This window comes from Camellia sinensis, chromosome 9, assembly GCF_055761805.1.
Source record: "Camellia sinensis isolate YWXY chromosome 9, ASM5576180v1, whole genome shotgun sequence".
NCBI lineage: Eukaryota > Viridiplantae > Streptophyta > Magnoliopsida > Ericales > Theaceae > Camellia > Camellia sinensis.
In genome coordinates, this window is record NC_138969.1 from 83,167,119 (window position 1) to 83,186,604 (window position 19,486).

At 35.6% G+C, this 19,486-nt stretch overlaps 1 protein-coding gene across 1 annotated transcript; it reads right to left on the reverse strand.

Annotated features, from left to right (window-relative positions):
* Positions 1-2,768: 2,768 nt before the first annotated feature.
* On the reverse strand, positions 2,769-12,575 carry LOC114319018 (SH3 domain-containing protein 3-like). Its single transcript, XM_082887193.1, has 5 exons — positions 12,486-12,575; positions 12,334-12,396; positions 12,149-12,238; positions 3,951-4,025; positions 2,769-3,131 (listed from the first exon to the last, which is right to left on the reverse strand). Exons 1-5 carry the CDS (start codon positions 12,573-12,575, stop codon positions 3,012-3,014), a joined length of 438 nt encoding a protein of 145 aa, XP_082743319.1. The 3' UTR covers positions 2,769-3,011.
* Between the last annotated feature and the right edge of the window lie 6,911 nt (positions 12,576-19,486).

Consider the following 19,486-nt stretch of genomic DNA (forward strand, 5'->3'; position numbering starts at 1 on the left):
TGATCTTGCTCGCCAAGAAACAAGTCACGGATCGGACCTTGCTCGCCTTGGAGTTCCTAAACCGAGCAAAGTGGATCACCGAGCAAAAAGTATAGCCCGACCTTGTAATGTAATCCCAGTCACGCTAGCGCAGACGGAATTAAAGGGCAATTGAGAGGGAGATTTTCGTAATCTCGGCTTGGGCCGCGGTTCTGGCCGGGCTGAGTGTGGTCCAAGCGTATTTGGGCCAAGCAGGGTTGGGCCGAGCCGCGGTGAAGCTTCTCGGCCGAAGTCCAGACCAGAGTTGGCCGAGAAGATCCTCTACCAGCTTGTCTTCTCTTGTTCGCTCTTTTTAGCTCAGTGATCGTGATCTGCCGTAGACCGGCCTAACTTGTCTAGAGCACAGTCGCACCGGAGTGCTGCAAAGCTCGGTTGTGATGGAGCTCGGTGAGTGGCACTGTTGAGCTCGATAAGTAGCTCGGTCGAAGGAGGCTGAGATGATTGTCTGCCGATCTGGGTCTTATGGTCGCGCATGTAGCTCGGCGGGAAGGTCTCCCTTGGACCGGCCTAACCTATCTGGAGCTCGGCCGTACTGGGGTGCTACGGAGCTCGGTTGTGATGGAGCTCAGCGAGTAACATTGTTAGGCTCGATAAGTAGCTCGGTCGAAGGAGGCCGAGTGATGCCGCCGGGCTGCCGAGTTCCCACTAATGTTGTCTGGCGGTTGGTTAGGTGGTGTTCGCTGGATTTGTGCTGACAGATGGGAAAGCAGCACCACGTGTCAAGAGACTAATGAGAGTAGATGTGGAGTGCAGAGAGTATATAAGTTTGACTACGCCCTCCATGCTGGGGAGGGATAATTTTGTAAGAAACACTTGAACGCTCAACTCTCTCCTCTCTCTCTATATCCCTGAGTGTGTGCTAACTTGACCGTCGGAGGGATTTTCCGACCACACACCGCCGGGTAGCTCACCGCCGTTGTGCTCGCAGGTCGATCGGACAGACAGGAGCTTGGAAGAAAGGAGTACGGACTTGCCTGAATATTTGCTCCCCGTACAGTCTCCATGTAGGTTTGGGAGCCCTATATACACTGTCACGAGAGACATTAGTGTAGACATTGCACATCTAATCTCGGCATGAGGTTTGGGATATGAACCTACTATATCATGTATTGCAGCACATTGTTGTGTCGACCTAGATCGAATGGAATGGGATATCGAAGCACCACCAAAAGGCCTCTTGTGCCAACTCATGAACATGTGCTTCGGTTCAGCCGTGAATGTGGGGGCCTTGTTGTGAAGCGAAGTCCCACATCGCCAAAGTACTAAAATAATATTAAGCATATAAGCGTGAGGGCACCCTCACCTCTTGAGCTAGTTTTTGAGGTTGAGTTCTACCCAAGACCGTGTAACATGGTATCAGAGCCGAAGTACTTAGGGATGGGTAAGGTGTGTGACCCTGACTTATACGCCACAGGTGTTGTCAAGTGAGCAAGTTGGGCGTGAGGAAGGGTGTGAAGTGAAGTCCCACGTCACCCAAGTACTAAAATAATATTAAACATATAAGCGTGAGGGCACCCTCACCTCTTAAGCTATAGCTTTTGGGGTGAGTTCTATCCTAAACTGTGTAACACTTGTGGCCTAGCTAGTGGTTTGGTGGCAACACTGCTACCTGCTGACCTGACTAGGTAGGGTGAATTCTCGCTTCTTTTTTTCTTGAAAAGAGGGTCAAACATTTGAATGACACAAAGCATTGTCATCATGCAAGGCACATAGAGCTTGCGAAAAGGTGAAATGCTAATTGTGGGATGTAGATTATTATTGCCATGCTCGTGCAATACGCTAGTGCAACGCCTCGGGTACGCAATGACCCTTAGTGGATTGTTTAGCATGCGAATGTAAGCATGAGGATTAAGTTGTAGATGCGCCAGTGACCCTCCAATCATCATCGGATATTCGAGACATGCATAATAAGAGACCCTATATACATGAGAGGGGAAGCTTGTTAGCTAGGTTGAGAGTTCTACGTTAGTGCACAGTTAGGCAACATCAAGTTGGCTTAGTTGTGGGCTACACTAACATGGGATGCCTCAGTTGAGCAAGCATCTTGCTCTTAGGTGAGCTTGGCATCATAAAGCGACATGAGTCGTGCTTGGTGCACTGTGGACGTAAAGTCTACTTGTGGCATTCAGAAGGCAAACCTTTCTCTATGGGAGTTGTTCTTGCTTGATAAAGCATTGGGCCTACATTTGACAAGATGGGTGAAGATTCAACACTTACGGTCATGAGGAGACTTTGAACTTGGTAGAATTGAAGCACCTCATGGGCCAAAATTGATTCCGCTGCATACTCAAAAGAGTCTGCCTATGACACATGGCCACATCAGTGTCACAGATGGCACTGAATAATAAATTACTCGTGTGTGAAAAAGTGAACACAAGATCTTTTGTTCCAAACTCACTGACCTCTATCCTACTAATACACTCCCAACCGCAAAATCATGACTCAAGATTCTCACGCTTTGAAATTCTTACCAAATTGTAATTGGTTACCAATGCATTAAAATTTGAGGACTGAGATTTTGGGGACACAGAATCCTTGGGCGAAAGAGCTGGGAGGGGGGGCATACCTCATTTGTTGAAGGGAAGGTAGCCTTGTCATGTTTGGCGTTTAAAACAAACTAGACAAAACAATACTTCACTGGAAACAACCAGAATCCTCTATAAGGGTCAACTATTTCATGCTAGCATGTGTACTTTTTTGCAATCGTTTTCCATATACTGGACAGATTATTTGGTTTTATTCACTCAATCAATTTAATACTCAAGCAACAAAGAAACAATATTTTAGCAATTGAGACAATACAAGTCCGAGGCAAATTTGAATGAATACATAAGCATAATCATATATAAAAGAAGTTTTTGAGTCTCACAAATAAACCAAACATCAGATATACACAATATGCACAGTTACCCAATAGAGAATCTACTCTACACATGCCCAATCTTGGAGATGAAATCAAGTACCCACACAGCTCAAAAAACTTCAGAAGATGCACTACTGGTGGGAATCCTCAGGCGTTTCTCCACATGTTCTGATGGAAACCAGCCTGCTTTACCTCTGCATTCTCCTTCTGACCATCCCGATAGGCTCACCTGCGCAGACACATGAAGTCATTCAAATCAATTCAATATCCTTATGCAAAGAACACTAGATTTCAAATAAAGGATATGTTTCAAACTGCGGAAAAGATGATTTTGAGATATGATTTTAGAAAGCATTTCTACTGATTGCATGTTCTGCAACTACCATAATCAAACCTAATTTACAATACATAAAGTTCTTCAGCACAATTACTGAACAATCAAAGTTATGTTGCTTGTATTCTGTGGGTAATTCAACTCATAAAATTGTCCAGATTTTGGTGAATAATGTCATACAAGGAAAGTCTGAGAAATTTCAAGAGAACCCAAATGATGAATTATTCTTGAATGCATTAAATTATCGTAAGGAAAAGTGAAAACATGTTACTGAGAACTAGAAAAACTTTGTTTCCAAGAAGTTTATTTCTCGTAGTCTATAGGATTGTCATGCATTGGTTTGAATAACTCTCCGGGAAATGAAAGCTACTAACAAAAGAATTCAATAAATAAATTTTCATTTTCCAAAACCTCAAATTTTCATTAAAAATTTAGTTTGGAAACAATTTCCACAGTAAAACAATAGGAAAGTTATATTCCTTCAATTTGACCCATAACCTGTGTTTGGATCTTGGACTTGTAAATGGATTTGTGAAGGAAAAAGACCTATGGGAAAAAAGTGAATGAAATAGATAATTTATCTTCACAAATCCAAGATCCAAACACAACCATAACAAAATTACTTTGTGATAAAAGACCGTGCAGCTGAAAAGAGTCGCAAATTTAAAAACAAAAACAAAACAAACAAAGATGGACTCTAGGATATGAGAGAACCTTCCGTACAACAACATAATCACCAACTGTCAAACTCAGTTCCTTCTCGGATGCAGCATCAAAAGCATGCATTGCCTGCATAATGTGCACATAAATCTTCAGTCAATCATGCTCTATTAAGTATTTGCCTTAAGGCATGCTGGGAAGACATTTTAAGAAATTATGGATTACAACAGTAGTTAATAACATTGACCTCCTTCGCAAATCAAGAAGTTAATACATAGTATGTGAATTAATAATATCAACAGAAACTACCCTTTGAACCTCAGAAGGACCTTAAAACATATCTAAGTTCATTTCAAAAAATTAATTAAAAGATCAAATGGAAAAGTTTTATTTTAAAAAATAAATAAATAAATAGTAAATCCCATTTAGGAGCCTTATGTTCCATATAATCCGATTAAAATTCTTGAAACCCATCTAGTCCAATATGATTGAAAATGACACAATTGCCACCAATTATATAGATGGTAATGAGTAAACGTGAATATTCTTACTTAAACCTAACATGAAAAATTGAAAATATTAGTTGGGATTAAATAAGAGATTCACCATGATTGGGGCGTTAAAATAGGAAAAAATAATCCATTTGAAAATCATACCTAACTGGAAGAACTAAGTGTTGATTTCCATTATTTTTTGGAATCCAACAACATCGACATATGTAACTAGCGTAATACCTGTGCTATTCACAGTTTCAAATAAATAATTAACAATTAATTTCAAAATTACACAGTAAAGAAAATAGAATTAATTAAATTTTAACCATTTTTATTACAGTTTCACTTCTTTTTTTTTTTTCTACCATTAATGCCATGTTTTAAGTTCTAAATAACAAATAGATGAATCATAATGTAATTAGTAAAAATTAAATAAAAATTATCTTAAATTATAAAATTGCACTTTTTTTATTTCTATTTTTAGGAACAAAAACTACACCTATGATAAAATATAAATACATTATTATTTTCTAAGGTTTCATAATTTTAGTTTGTCATATATTAAATTCATATGATGATATCATAAACTATGTGTGAATATATATAATAATAACTCTATTTTTTTTCCTTTTTTTTTTTTTTTTTTTTTTTTTTGAAACTCAATCTAGCAAAATTTGTTTAAATCAAAAAATGGAATAACAAAATGAAAATGGCAAACAATGAACTACTAGTGACCCCTATGCTCTTGTTCTTCCTGAAATCAGCATTAATTACCAAGTACAACTTCTTGATTTTCTCACACTCGTTAGCTTTGGCAGCTCACATTGAACCATTTTCTTGTCCTCCTCCCTCACCCACCTCGCAACTTTCACGACCTCAATCATCCAACCTTTCTCCAACCAGGCATCTTAACTTCTCTTTGTTAATTGCCCATGCCTTGTCACTACCATTTTGCTAAACCCCTAAACTCACTTATATTTGTATATAAAATATTGAATTTGGATAATCTACATTTTTTATATATTTTTAAATTGAGTAATGTTAGAATTATCATATTTGGATATTATATAATGTGGCATCTTACATGGCACTAATTACATCATTTGATATGCTCCACATGATATATATGAAGTGTCATCTAAGGCATGATATCAAATGTAGTCAACAATAAATTATTTAAATTTTATTTTGAACATTCTTTTTAAAGATTCCAAATTTAAATAACTAAAATTTAATCAACAAAAGGTATATTACCATGTATAGATTCTTTCTAGAATATTTTTCTTATGAAAATTTTATTTATATCATAGAATATTTATACGAAAAATAACTTTTTTTTCTCATGTTCTTCTTAAACTTTAAATTTGAACTCCCAAATCCATCAATTATTACTTAAATTAGATTTGACTTACATATAAACTTTTCATCTAATTTTGTTTTTAAATTTTAAATTAGATATGTTTGGATAGGTTAATAATTTTATATGACACGTATTCTATGAAGCACGGACACACGACACGACACGGACACGACACAGACACGCAAATTTTCAAAAAATGGAGGACACGACACGCTAGGATACGTTCAATATATATATAATTAATTTTATTTATTATATGTCATAAAATTAAAAAAAAAAATCATTAAAAGGTAATAAAATATACAAAATAACACTATTAAAATTGGTTCCTATAATAAAATTAATAAACATACATTATTAAAATTAATAAAACTAATCCAAAAAAAAATATTATATACTCAAATAATAGAGGCACAATTGAGAGAAAAAAGAAAATAGAAAAAAAAAAAGGACAGAGAGAGGGATCAGTATATATAAAAAAAAAAATAACTCATTAACTCATTATATAAAATAAAAAAATAAAAGAAAAGAAATCAGACAGAGAGAGTGAGAAAGGGTGCGAGAGAAAGAGAGAGAGAGAGAGACAGCAACTGAGAAGATTGGAGAACAGGAAGAACGAAGAAGAAGATCGACGAAGAAGAATGAAGAAGAGCAGTGTGCACATTAACGACGAGCGACGACGAGACACGAGTGACGATCGACGACGAGACACGAGTGACGACCGATGAGAAGCAGAGACAACCGACGAGCAACCAGGTCCTCCCTTTCTCTCCCTTTCTCTTCTGTTCTCCCTTAGATTCTGTGCTAATCGAATTAGGGAAGATATTTCTGTTTTACTTATTTACAAATTGCCCCAAAAAAGTTTTGTAAATTGTGAAATTACCCTCCAAACGTGTCTTGAAAGTGTCTATAACGTGTCCGGAACGTGTCCAGATGTAAAAACATTTAAAAAAAAAAGGGACACTCTCTACTGCGTGTCGGTGTAGACGTCCCCGAACACCCCGGGAGGACGAGTCACGTCCTGTTCGTTTTGGGTTCACTACAGTTCGGACTCTCAAATTGTCACGGTTCTTAATCTGAACCAAAGAGTTCAAATTCGGCAAATCGTTTTGAGAAACAGATTTTTGAAAAGAAGTGTCAAATATGGATTGCTTTGCCAGATACAGAGTCGCCACCTAAATATTTTATTTTGGAAAATTTAGGAAACCCTGACTCGGTGCCAAAGGCCACGTGTTCGTCATTACCAAAGTTGCCTCGGCTCGGGAGCTTGGGTACGATTGGGGAAGGTCAGCTATGAGCACCCCCTCTCGCCCGATCCGAAGATCGGCCTCTATTAACCGTGATATCCGTTTTTTGAAAACGTTATGTGTTCTTATTCCGGTTATTAGCCTAGATTTACTATGTTATGCGCACAGCAAAAAAGTATAGACCAAATCGCCTGAATTGGAACGAAGCATTGCACATCCGTTTGTTTGAAAAACAGTTTGAAATTTGCTACTCGCAAGTAGGCTAAAGCACGGATTTCAACGAGTTGTTCCAACTCAAACAACCCAACATTCACCCACAGGCATTCAAGCAGTTTATATCACATAAGCATCTAGCCTCATGGTAATCATGCTATTATGGCAACACTTACACGCATGCGGTATGCTAAAGCATAAATGCATACCTTGTACTCCGAGCCAAAACAAAAACATGTTAGCAATCAATGCATGATCCAAGTCTATGTTAAGTGGCTAATGCAACGCATACAGAATGTCACTAGAATAGGCTCGGCTAGTCTATAAATGACATGTGAAAATGCACAAGTAGCATGTATTCAAGTTAGATTTGAAATACTTATGCAGTTAGTATGATGTACCGAGCCTGGTGCATGCAAGACTAATGAATGATGCACGCATGCATAGCATAAGGTATGCTAAAATAAACATGTCCTAATACTAACCATGAAAAGCAGGTAAGTAAAAGGGAGAAAGAAGTGGGGGTTGGAAGACATGCATACACACACCCACACTTATTATAGATTTGCCCTCGCTCGGAGGGACCGAAAGAATAATACAAGTTAATTAACCTACAAGCTAATTAAATATTACAGACCAATTAATTAATTAACAAGTTAACTAATCTAATGAAAGCAGTAAACAACCTCGGGAAGAGGGCCCAAAGCAATGCGCGCTCGGCTCCGCTCGGAAAGTCACTGCCATGCACAAGTTGCCTCTGCTTTGACTGTTCCGCTTCTCTAAAAATTGCACAACTCCCAAGGTTGCTTCTCTGAGTGTTGTGGAACACCACTGGCTGAGTGGGAACACCACCGGCCATGAAGAATGGTCACCAACCACAAACTTATGCTCTTAGCCAAACATGTTTTGCCGGTCGGCACCCAACACTGCCGGCCGACCAATTCTTCCTGCTAAAACCTGCAGCTGACAGCAGTAGAGGGCAGAACTTGGCATGGCAATGCATTTCAAGCAATGTATGCACCAACCATACTCCTTATCATATGTATGACTCAAAGGAGGATGGGCCTCGATTCTCAGACCACCAATCGCGCATTTCCATGCATGATGGCCCAAAGAATCAAGTGTGCATTTCGATTTCAAATGAAATGCAATGCACATAAACAAACCAAGGCCCAATCCCTATCACTAGATCAAGGGACAAGGCATGCATGTTAGATGGAATGCAACCTAAGCATGCAAACTAGTATGCTATATGGTATGGAGGGGAGCAAGCAAACATGCAATGTACACTAGGTACACAACCTAAGCAAACAAGCATATCACAACTATGCAAGCTAATGAAGCATGCGAGATGTGATATAATCATGCAAGTGTGCAAGACATGCAAACATGCTAGCAACTTGACTAAGGGAATGCATGCCAAATGCAAGTGATTTCAAGCATGCAACACATGCAACCAAAACATGCAAACGTGGATTAATGCAACAACATTTGAATAGCATGCAAAAGGTGGATTTAAACTGAATTAGGCAGCTCTCAACTAGGCCCAAAACAATGGCTAACATGCTCAAGAATGGAAGCCAAAACACATACAAATAGGCATGCATGTAAGGTCCAACACTTAGGCACATAGAGACAAATTTTAAGCACACTTAAAAAAGGAACAACATGGGCTAATGGCATGCATCATAAGCTTTGAAAATCAAGTTAAGAATGGTGCTAAACCAAGTAAACAAGGTAAGCATGGCATGCAACAATGGTCCAAGATTCAAGGCAAGCCCAAGGGGGATTGAACTACACTTAATGCAACCACACATGGCATGAATTAAATGACCAAAACCAGAGTTTTAGTATGCTAAAACAAAGCCAAAAGACCACTTAGATGGCATCTAAATGACTTACACATGGAAGCATACACAATGACCAAACATGGAGCATAGGACACAACCTCTTGGAGCATCAAAGGGGCCATGAAATCCAAGCATACAAGCAAGCTAAGAGGACTGAAATGATGCTATAAGTGGTGCCAAACCACTGAAATAAATCAAACAATGCATGCTCAACACTTCACATACTTAAAGCCTACAAGCTAACAATGCAAAGGAGCTATGCAATACATGTTATGGTTGACCAAAACAACTAAAAACATACCTTAAACATGGCAAAACAAGTACGAAAGCTTCATAAAGCTAGGCCAAAAGCATACTTGAACAAGGGTTAAAACCTATATGCATGTTAAGGCTACAATATGGCATTACAAGGCATGTATGCTAAGCAAGCATGGTGTACCAAAACCAATTGAAAACAGAGCTATATTATGACATAATAAGCATAAAAATCAGTTAAGGCATGGCCAACATGAACCTAAACAATATGCTCTCTAAAGAGGCAAAAATGGCCCTTTTCAAGGACAACAAGGAGAGGGGGTGGCCCTCTCCTTCCTAGGACCTCAAGGCACCATCCTCATCACTGAAATCTCTCAATATTTCAGTGGTGAGGAGGCCCAAACACAATGGTCCCGGAGCTCAACCAAAATGGCACAAAACAAAGGCCAAACAAGCCTTAAGAGGGGTCAAACAACCCCAAAACTTAAAGTAACCTTAACCAACTATTTAGAGCACTAAAAACCAAAACTTTTATATGTTATACACAAAGCTCAAAAACAGGTTCAAGGTAGGCAAAAATGTAATGCAAAAATAGGGAATAAAGGGACAAGTTTCTTACCCTTGTAGACCCTCTTCACCAATGGTGAACAAGCTGGTTCTTCAAGCTCAAACCAGCTCCACAACTCCAAAAACAACCCTCAAGGGCCTCAGCTCCAAGAAAAGGTGTGATAGTGGGTGTTTGTGTGCAAAACTAAGACAAAACACACGCAAAACACAAGAGAGAGAGAGATATAGAGATGGAGGATATATGAACCCTAACCCTAAAACTCAAAACCCTCTGAAAATGTTGTCTAAATTATCTAACCTCTAAACAAGAGAGAGGAGGCTCTCTTTCAAAGACCAATGGCCTTGTAAAGCTTTCAAAGGAAGCTAACAAGAGGGCAATCCCTCCATACACGTGTATGGAGGGGGTGAGAGTGTATGCCAGCTGCACAAAAATATCTGCAAAAGCAGATGCACAGTAGTCGGCCGACCAAAAATGCAATTGACCAAAAAAAGATAGCCGGCCGGCCATCTATAGTGCCGGCCGGCCAAACATTTGGCCGGTGGCCTCAAGCCATGGCCGGTGGAGTGTGGGGATGGCTCACAAGCCATTCCCTGCCCTTCCAAGGCAAAGCACAAGTGTTTGGTGCAAAACCAGATACAAAACAGTTGAGTCGAGAGATCCTGAGGCAAGGCGCGTAGCCGAGACCTCCGGGAACTCAAGACGAACACAAACATGGATGATCACCAAGTGTTCAAGCGGTGACGCCCAAGTCTTGAGGACGGTCAAAAATGGGGTGTCTACAGTCGGACACGTGTCCACCGCGTGTCCGACGCGTGTCTGTGTCCGACACTAGTACGAAGCCCTCGGAGAGGTGTCCGTGCTTCATAGCATGTATTTATTAATTTTTATAAATTGAAATTAATATTTTGAAGCTCTTAAAACATTTTGGACAAAAAGTTATTTTGCGTTAATATATAGATAATAATAGATTTTGGAAAAATTATCACTCACAAATAATAATTATAGTTTAATTTATCGATAAATAATAAAGTGATAATTTCAAAACATGTATGCTTTCTATTATAGAAATTCCAGCCAGCTTATTGCTCATTAGAGATTGATGATTATAATTAAAGAGAACTAAAAAAACTTACCATATGGATTAACAAAATATTTAAATTAAATGAAAATAAGATAATAATAAATAAGAAAGAACTATTAATATAACAAAAAAGCTCATAATATTATAATATAATATTTATTAAATTTTATCATTTTATAACATGTGTATTTTCATATTATAAATTTTTAATAAATTATTTTTTAAAAAGCAAATTTTAAGGAATATATTACCTTATTGATCAATAAATGATATGATTTTGATATTTTGAAACATAAAAAAGTTTGATTTGATTTCTATGTAAAATGTTTCATAAGAGTTAAGTTACATTACATGTTTAAATATATTACCATATTGATCAAATGACCAATAGTTTATTGACATGTGTATTTTCATAATTTTTTAATTCAAAAATTTATGAAAATAGAGTTAGAACTTTAAGACTCAATGGACCAACAATGTTTTTGCTTATATTATATATTTATATAATATAAATGTTCATACTTTATATGAATAAAAAATAATGTACATTTTTTAAAATTACAAATATTCACATTTTCAATAAATTAGAATAATATTAATTTTTAGAAAGTGAAATTTTTTTAAAAAGTACGCATATTCAAACTAATTTTTATACTTTTCAAAAATTCATAATATTTTATTAATTGAAAATACGAATATTTACATTTATATTTTTCACACTTAAAAATTCACACTATTATAATTGTAGAAAAAATTGGCACTTTCAAATTCAAATTCAAAAAAAAAAAAAAAAAAAAAAGTGAAATTTTTACTTTTTACATTTTACATAATTTTATATTCAATTGAGATCTTGTTTGATAGATCTTGTCGAGTAGTTTTCAAAAATCGACGTGCATTTTGAAAGTTACAGAATTTTAAACCTGAAAAAACAAAATGTTGCCATATAAGCATGTTGACCAAAACAAGGGTGAAGTTATCATGAAAACACATCTAATTCAAAAAAATAAATATATATCTCCTAGAATAAAATTTCAAATATATAGGACTTATCGGATCACAAGTAAACAAGTTCCTGAAAAGGGACTTTCCAGTAATTCTACCATAAATAAAATCCTCCCTGAAGCTAGTTGGGAATTGGAAACATATCGTTTAATGGCCAGAAATTCATGAAATTTAGAAAATACCTCAGCCAAGAAGTACTTTGTTTTATCTAAGCTGTAGGTGGATGGAATTACAGGAGGAGCAGACTCTTTTCGTTGTTTCTCTGAGACCATCTACCACCAAATTCCAGGTCATCCCACAAACATTAATTGTTTTAATGTACAAATATTTCTTTTCTGGAAAAAAGAGAATGTAGACAGACACTCACCTCAGCTTCAACCTCACCAAGAATGGTAGCTATTCTTTCATGATATGATTTTTCACCTTCAACCTTCAGAAGAATAAACTTAAAAAGTAAATACAAAACCATATGATTATATGTGACAAATTAGAATAATAATTCCAGAAGTGCAGACATACCAATGAAACAAGCCTCTGGAATGTCAACCTTTGCTGCTGTGATTCTACAGAAGCCAATGCAGTTGTGGCTTCCTTACCCAGTACTGCCATATTTGGTGGCGGCGGCGGCGACGGCGAGGGGTGGGTAGTGGTGGCGAGTGGATGGCAGGTGGGTGGTGGGTGGTGGGTGGGTGGTGGGTGGTGGTGGCGGTGGGTGGGTGGTGAGTGGTGGTGGCAGGTGGTGGTGGGGGGTGGGTGGTGGTGGCGGAAGACGGTGGTGGAAAATGGTGGCGGGTGGTGACTAGTGTTGGATGGTAAAAGAAAAAAAAAACTGAAAACTCAAAACGGAAACACATTTTTTGTCTTTTCATTTTTTGGTCAAATTTATAAACTGAGATCACTAATTTATAAATCAAAAATTTTACCAAACAAGTTTTTATTTGAGTTTTTAAATTTTTTATAAATATAAATAAAAAATTAAAAATATAAGTATTATCAAACAACGCCTAAGTATTTCAATTTAATTCCGCAACCTAATTCCCGTTATAGATGCCATTCAAATGAGGGATACATGTAGAAATTCAATCAAGAAATTACTCTTTTAGTCCCTAAACGTGCGGCTCTAACCCAAGAATACCAAATTGGGCATGTACCAAACCGCACGTGCGGAAAAGTTTGGATAGTCAAAAATTTCCCCAATGCATTCCTACACTCCCCTGTTCCATCTTCACGCCTGAAAGACTTGGGACATCACAATTCTGGTTTCATGTGTCATTTCTTACGGCAATAATGACACGTGATATCTTTCTTTGAAAATTAACTATATCTTAATTTGCCACAACTTTGATCGCGGTTATGAAGAGTTTTACTCTTTGCTCTTGTTTTACTCTAGCCTCTCACAACAAATGTCTCTAAATGACAAGAACTCGTAGATTTTTTTTTGTTGTCTCTTCATTCAATAAGGTACTACTGACTTGACTCATTTTCACAACTCCGTGGAGTAAAATTAATCATTTCTGATGTTTTTTTGTTGTCTCTTCATTCAACACGGTACTACTAACTTGACATTTGTTGTGAGGTACTACTTACTCACAATCCAAGTTTCCTAACTTTAGGGCGACGTACTAAGTAGGATCAAAGCTTACAAGTTATCATCAGAAATGATTTTCATAGAATCAAGTTAGTTAATAATACTCTTCATTTCAATCAAATGCTCTGGAATGTAACTACCCTCTTTGTATTTTAAATTAATTAACTTTCTAAACAGAAAAGTTTTGTTTGTGGATAATTTTATACCACAAAGACTTTCTAATGTTTTTTCATAAATCATGTGTCAAGGTCTCGGTAGAAACATGATGAAACACACTATCATTAATCTATTGAAATAGATCCATCACGGACTCAAACAATGCAATCTAATTTATAATCTGGATCGAAGGGAATACTCTAACACCCTTCATTATTAGACACTTGTACACTAAATTGAGGCAGGAAGTGAACAGGAGCATTTTATAATTTTCCAAATAACTGCTTGATTTCCACAATCGATTCATTGACCTCTTTTGTTGTCCAGTATACATTTTTGCTTTGCTCTTATGTTATTGTATATGTATCCAAAACTCTGCAGGCCTTCATCATAATTTTCCAAATAACTGCTTCTGGTCGGTTCATTGACCTCTTTTTGTTGTCCCAGTATACAATTTTGCTTTGGTCTTATGTTTTTGTTTATGTATCCAAAACTCTGCAGGCCTTCATTCTCTTGGCAACACATGAATTTTATTTATTTATTTATGTTTTTACCATATTGTATTGCAAAACAATATAGTATTATATTAGCAAGTTGGCAATGAAAAAAGATCCATCAGTTGGCATATAAGCAAATGAGAAGCAAGGTTCCTAAGTAATTAGGGTATGTTTGATTGACCAGATTATAGTATAGGATTGAGATTATTAATCCATTGCACTCAAGTCTATTGTTTAGTTGTAATTTTTGTTATCTGAATTAGATTTTAATAGACATTTTATCCAACAACCTTGACAAATTTTTTAATGCTATAACTAATAATTCAAGGCAAACTTATAATTGAGATTATATATTTTCATAGTCACAGCAAAATAATCTTGGATAAGAGTAAATTATTAATATCACTAATCTAGTTGGATAACTAATCCTACACTAATCTCATGGGTTGTTAATCCTTTCACTATTAATCTTGGTAATCAAACATGGCCTAGGAAGCTTGACAACATTGAGGGGCCTATACTATACTAGTCTGGTTGGTTAAGTTTGCAGTAGTATTACTATACGTAAGTTATGACATTTATGGATTTGATTACTACCATTGTCATAAGTCCTAATTTAAATTAAAAATGGGGTAAAGTGTCAATAGGTACTAATAGTTGGACTTAATTCCTATCGAGTCCTATTGAACATAAGTCCTTGTAAATTTGTTGCTAAAAATTTTTTTTTTTGTGACAATTTTTTTGCATGTCGCTAAAAATTGATAATTAGTGACTTTTTTTTTGTCACAGGTTTTATAAATGCCACTAAAAGTTACAATTAGTGACTTTTTTCTATGATGAATTTTTTAAACTGTCGCTGAAACTTATAATTAGTGACTTTTTTGTAACAAATTTTTAAACTGCCACTAAAAATTAATAATTATTGACATTTTTTTAATAATACTTGATGAGAAATGCAATTAATTCTCATAGGACATATTGAATAGTAAGTCTACCTATTAATACCTACACTTAAGTCCCCCAAGCAAAAAAAAAAAGAGTTATAACTAAACACTGTCTAAGATATAACTGTAAGTCAATCTTCACTGTATTCGAAGAATAAATTAAGAAATGAGAGATTCTGTTTGATTACTAAAATAGGAATAGAATATAAACAAAAAGATCCTTACTTTTGTTATAAAAACAAAACAAATCCTTACTTTTGTTATAAAAACAAAACAGAATCTCGAGGAAAATAAATAAATAAATAAATAAACAACTTACTTACAGTATTACTTTCTCGGAAATTCAAGTTTTCAGAAATTCAATCAAGTCCAGTGTTCAACACTATTTTCTTAAGACAGATTTGTCCTCTCTACGGTGCTTTCAGAATATGGACATCTATCTCTTAGGATAAAATAATTGACGACAATTAGTTACAGCACTACAAACTAAATATCTAGCGAATACACTTTGTATTTGTATTCTTTTTTACATAAAATTTATGTAGCAAAATGCAGGAAGCAAAAGCAGATTGAAGAACGAAAATTGAATGAAAAACCAAATGGAGGACTTGTCTATTTATAGGAGATTTGGTGGTTATTCAGGACAGAGGTAAACAGGTAAAGAACTTGTTCGGGTTGGATTTGAACTAGTAAAGAACCTGTTTGGGTTGAAGGGAAAAGTGCATTGAACGAAACTACCAACGTTCAGAAACGTTGGGGTCATTTCGGAATTTATTTTGAATTTCAAACTAAAATTCCAATTCCAAATGGTTAGAAAAATAAAATTTAAATGTCTTTGGCCTAAAAAAGTTAAGTATTAGACTACACAAGCCCAACCCAAACAGGTAATAGGCGGTATGCATGTGATAGTTTTTGGGTCTGATGGGTCAAGGCCCACTTTTCCCATAACCTCCCTCTCCATAAAACTTGGGTATCCCTTGGGGCATTTCCTAAAATGCAAATTCAAGGCTTATAAACCCACACTAAGTTTGCCCACTCAAGTTATGTGGGACAAGCCTTTTCTCTATCCTTTATGGAAACCTCACCAAAATATCATTTTCATGAAGCTTATTTTGACATTAATTTTCCATTCACCCGATAATAGTTTTGTGTAACTAAATATACGACATAAATCGTTATGCAACAAAGAACACGTTGCCACATAGACCCACCAACTTTAGTGTATGGGTCCCACTTAAAAAATCAACCAAAATTTTAGAAAAAAATCATTTTTTCCCAAAATCAATTATTACAATAACTAAATAATTCTTAGATTATTATCATAATAATGTCTTAAACAAAAATCATAAACAAAGCTACATATGATACCCGTCCCAAAATGAGATGTGTACCATAAAATTTCCCATCATATATATATCAACCATGCTACATATTTAAAAAAGGGTAATTAGAAAAGTACTTCTATGATATCAAAATCATTTTAATTATTGCCCACATCCCAATAATTTTAAATCTATATGATCTACTAACTCATTTTGACTATAATTTTATTTCATGATCCTTAGTATTTTTGTGTGTGTATGTATATATGCATATTTATAGGACGAATTTAGTGCCACTTCTTGTAAATTTAAAAACCGGTAATTATAGAACAGAACTTAAAAGGATATCCCTCCCTCAACTTCTTACACTATTTGGTGGGTTTGATTTTAATTTTCTAAAAATTGAATTTTTTGTTTTTAGTATTTTTTTTTATTTTTAATGAATATTTTTAAAATTTTAAGTATTTTTTTTTTTGTAAACTTTTTTAGATGAACCCTACTTTGATATGTCTAAAAAGTAAAATATTTGTAAAAAAATTAATAAATACATAAGAATACGAAAAATATACTAAATTCTTTTATTATTTTTTAATTTTTGGTATTTATAGTTAATTTTCTAAATATTTTTTTTGTTCACAAATATTATACCTTTTAAGTGTATTTATGTCAGATGTATCTAAATTTTTTTTAAAAAAAAATTGTTTAGAATATTAAAAAAAATCAATGAAAACAAAAAAAAAAATACAAAAAACAAAAAATTTCAAATTTCTAAAAGATGAATCCTAAAATTGAGAGCTTTTTTAGTAAATCCATTATCTAAGAGTGTTGTTCCATGAAACCCATACTGTTTTATAATATTCCATTAGGTCCATTTCATACAAAAAGACCAAAAAAGTCCTAAAAAAACACGCGCCCCTCTCTCTCTCTCTCTCTCTCTCTTTGAATCTAATAACCGTTTCTCTTCCCCTCTCTATTCTTGCGCAGGAAATCACGCACAGTACCTCTACAGTCCAGAAATCCAAAACCATATTCCACATCGCCTCAACGCCCCGAAGACTGTATTCCTTCCATCGTTGCATCGTCGCATCGTCTCATCAACTTCTCCCCCATCCCTACGCCGAGAAGACTGTCTTCGTTCGAACGTCACATCGTCTCATCATCTTCTTCGTCGTTCGTACGCACAGAAAACTGTATACGTTCCTTCGTCGAATCGTCCCTTTGTCTCAACATCTTTGTCATCGAAATGGGCAAAAAACGTAAGCATTCATTTATTCTGAACCCCTCAATCGTAATCCCTAAATTTTTTGATTTTTGCACTCAAAAACATTACAGTTGCCATTACATTGTGTTCACAACTGTCAACATTCGTAAATGTTCTGGTTGTAGTTGTTGTTATTGAAATCTGTGAACATTCACATTGATTGGAAATTGTTTGATAATCAAATTATTCCAGATGTTATTCCGTTGTTGTTCAATGCTGTGACCATTCACATGGTTTCAAAAATGTTTTGGCCAGTTCTTTTTTTGTTGCTGTTGGTAACAGATATGAACATTCACATTGAATTAAAATGTTTGAGTAATCAGGTATTAATGGTGTTGTTGTTGTATGCTGTGAAAATTCACAGGCACTGACACTTTTTGGCCAATTCTATTGTTGTTCTTGTTGTTGGAAGATGTGAACATTCACATTGCCTGAAAATTGTAGGACAATCAGATATTATTGGTTTATTTTGTTCTAGGCTGTGAACATTCGCATTGGTGGTGTTAATGTTCTACGATGTGAACATTCACATTGCCTGAAAGTTTTAGTTCAATCAGATATTATTGGTGCTTTTGGGCCAGGCTGTGAACATTCACATTGTCTGGAAAATTTGCCTGAAAAATTTAGGACATTCAGATATTATTGGTGTTGTTGTTCTATGCTGTCAACATTTACATTTGCTGGAAATTTTAGGAGAGTCAGATGTCGGTGGTGTTAATGTTCTACAATGTGAACATTCACATTGCCTGAAAGTTTTAGTTCAATCAGATATTACTGGTGCTTTTGGGCTAGGCTGCGAACATTCACATTGTCTGGAAAATTTGCCTAAAAAATTTAGGACATTCAGATAGTATTCGTGTTGTTGTTCTATGCTGTCAACATTCACATTTGCTGTAAATTTTAGGAGAGTCAGATGTCGGTGGTGTTAATGATCTACGATGTGAACATTCACATTGCCTGAAAGTTTTAGTTCAATCAGATATTATTGGTGCTTTTGCTCTAGGCTGTGAACATTCACATTGTCTGAAAAATTTGCTTGAAAATTTTAAGAATTCAGATATTATTGGTGTTGGTGTTCTATGCTGTCAACATTCACATTTCCTAGAAATTTTAGGAGAGTCAGATGTCGGCGGTGTTAATGTTCTACGATGTGAACATTCACATTGCCTGAAAGTTTTAGTTCAATCAGATATTATTGGTGCTTTTGCTCTAGGCTGTGAACATTCACATTGTCTGAAAAATTTGCCTGAAAATTTTAAGAATTCAGATATTATTGGTGTTGGTGTTCTATGCTGTCAACATTCACATTTCCTGGAAATTTTAGGAGAGTCAGATGTCGGCGGTGTTAATGTTCTACAATGTGAACATTCACATTGCCTGAAAGTTTTAGTTCAATAAGATATTATTGGTGCTTTTGGGCTAGGCTATGAACATTCACATTGTCTGAAAAATTTTAGAAGAGTCAGATATTATTGGTGCTGTTGTTCTATGCTGTCAACATTCACATTGCTTGAAAATTTTTGGATAGTCAGATATTGTTGGTGCTGTAGTTCTAGGCTATGAACATTCAAATTGCTTGAAAATTTTAAGAGAGTCAGATTTTATTGGTGCTGTTGTTCTATGTTGTGAACATTCACATTGCCTGAAGATTTTAGGACAATCAGATATTATTGGTGCTGCTCTTATATGCTGTGAACATTCACGTTGCCTGAAAATTTTATACATGCTCTTCAATGATGTTCATGGTTGTAT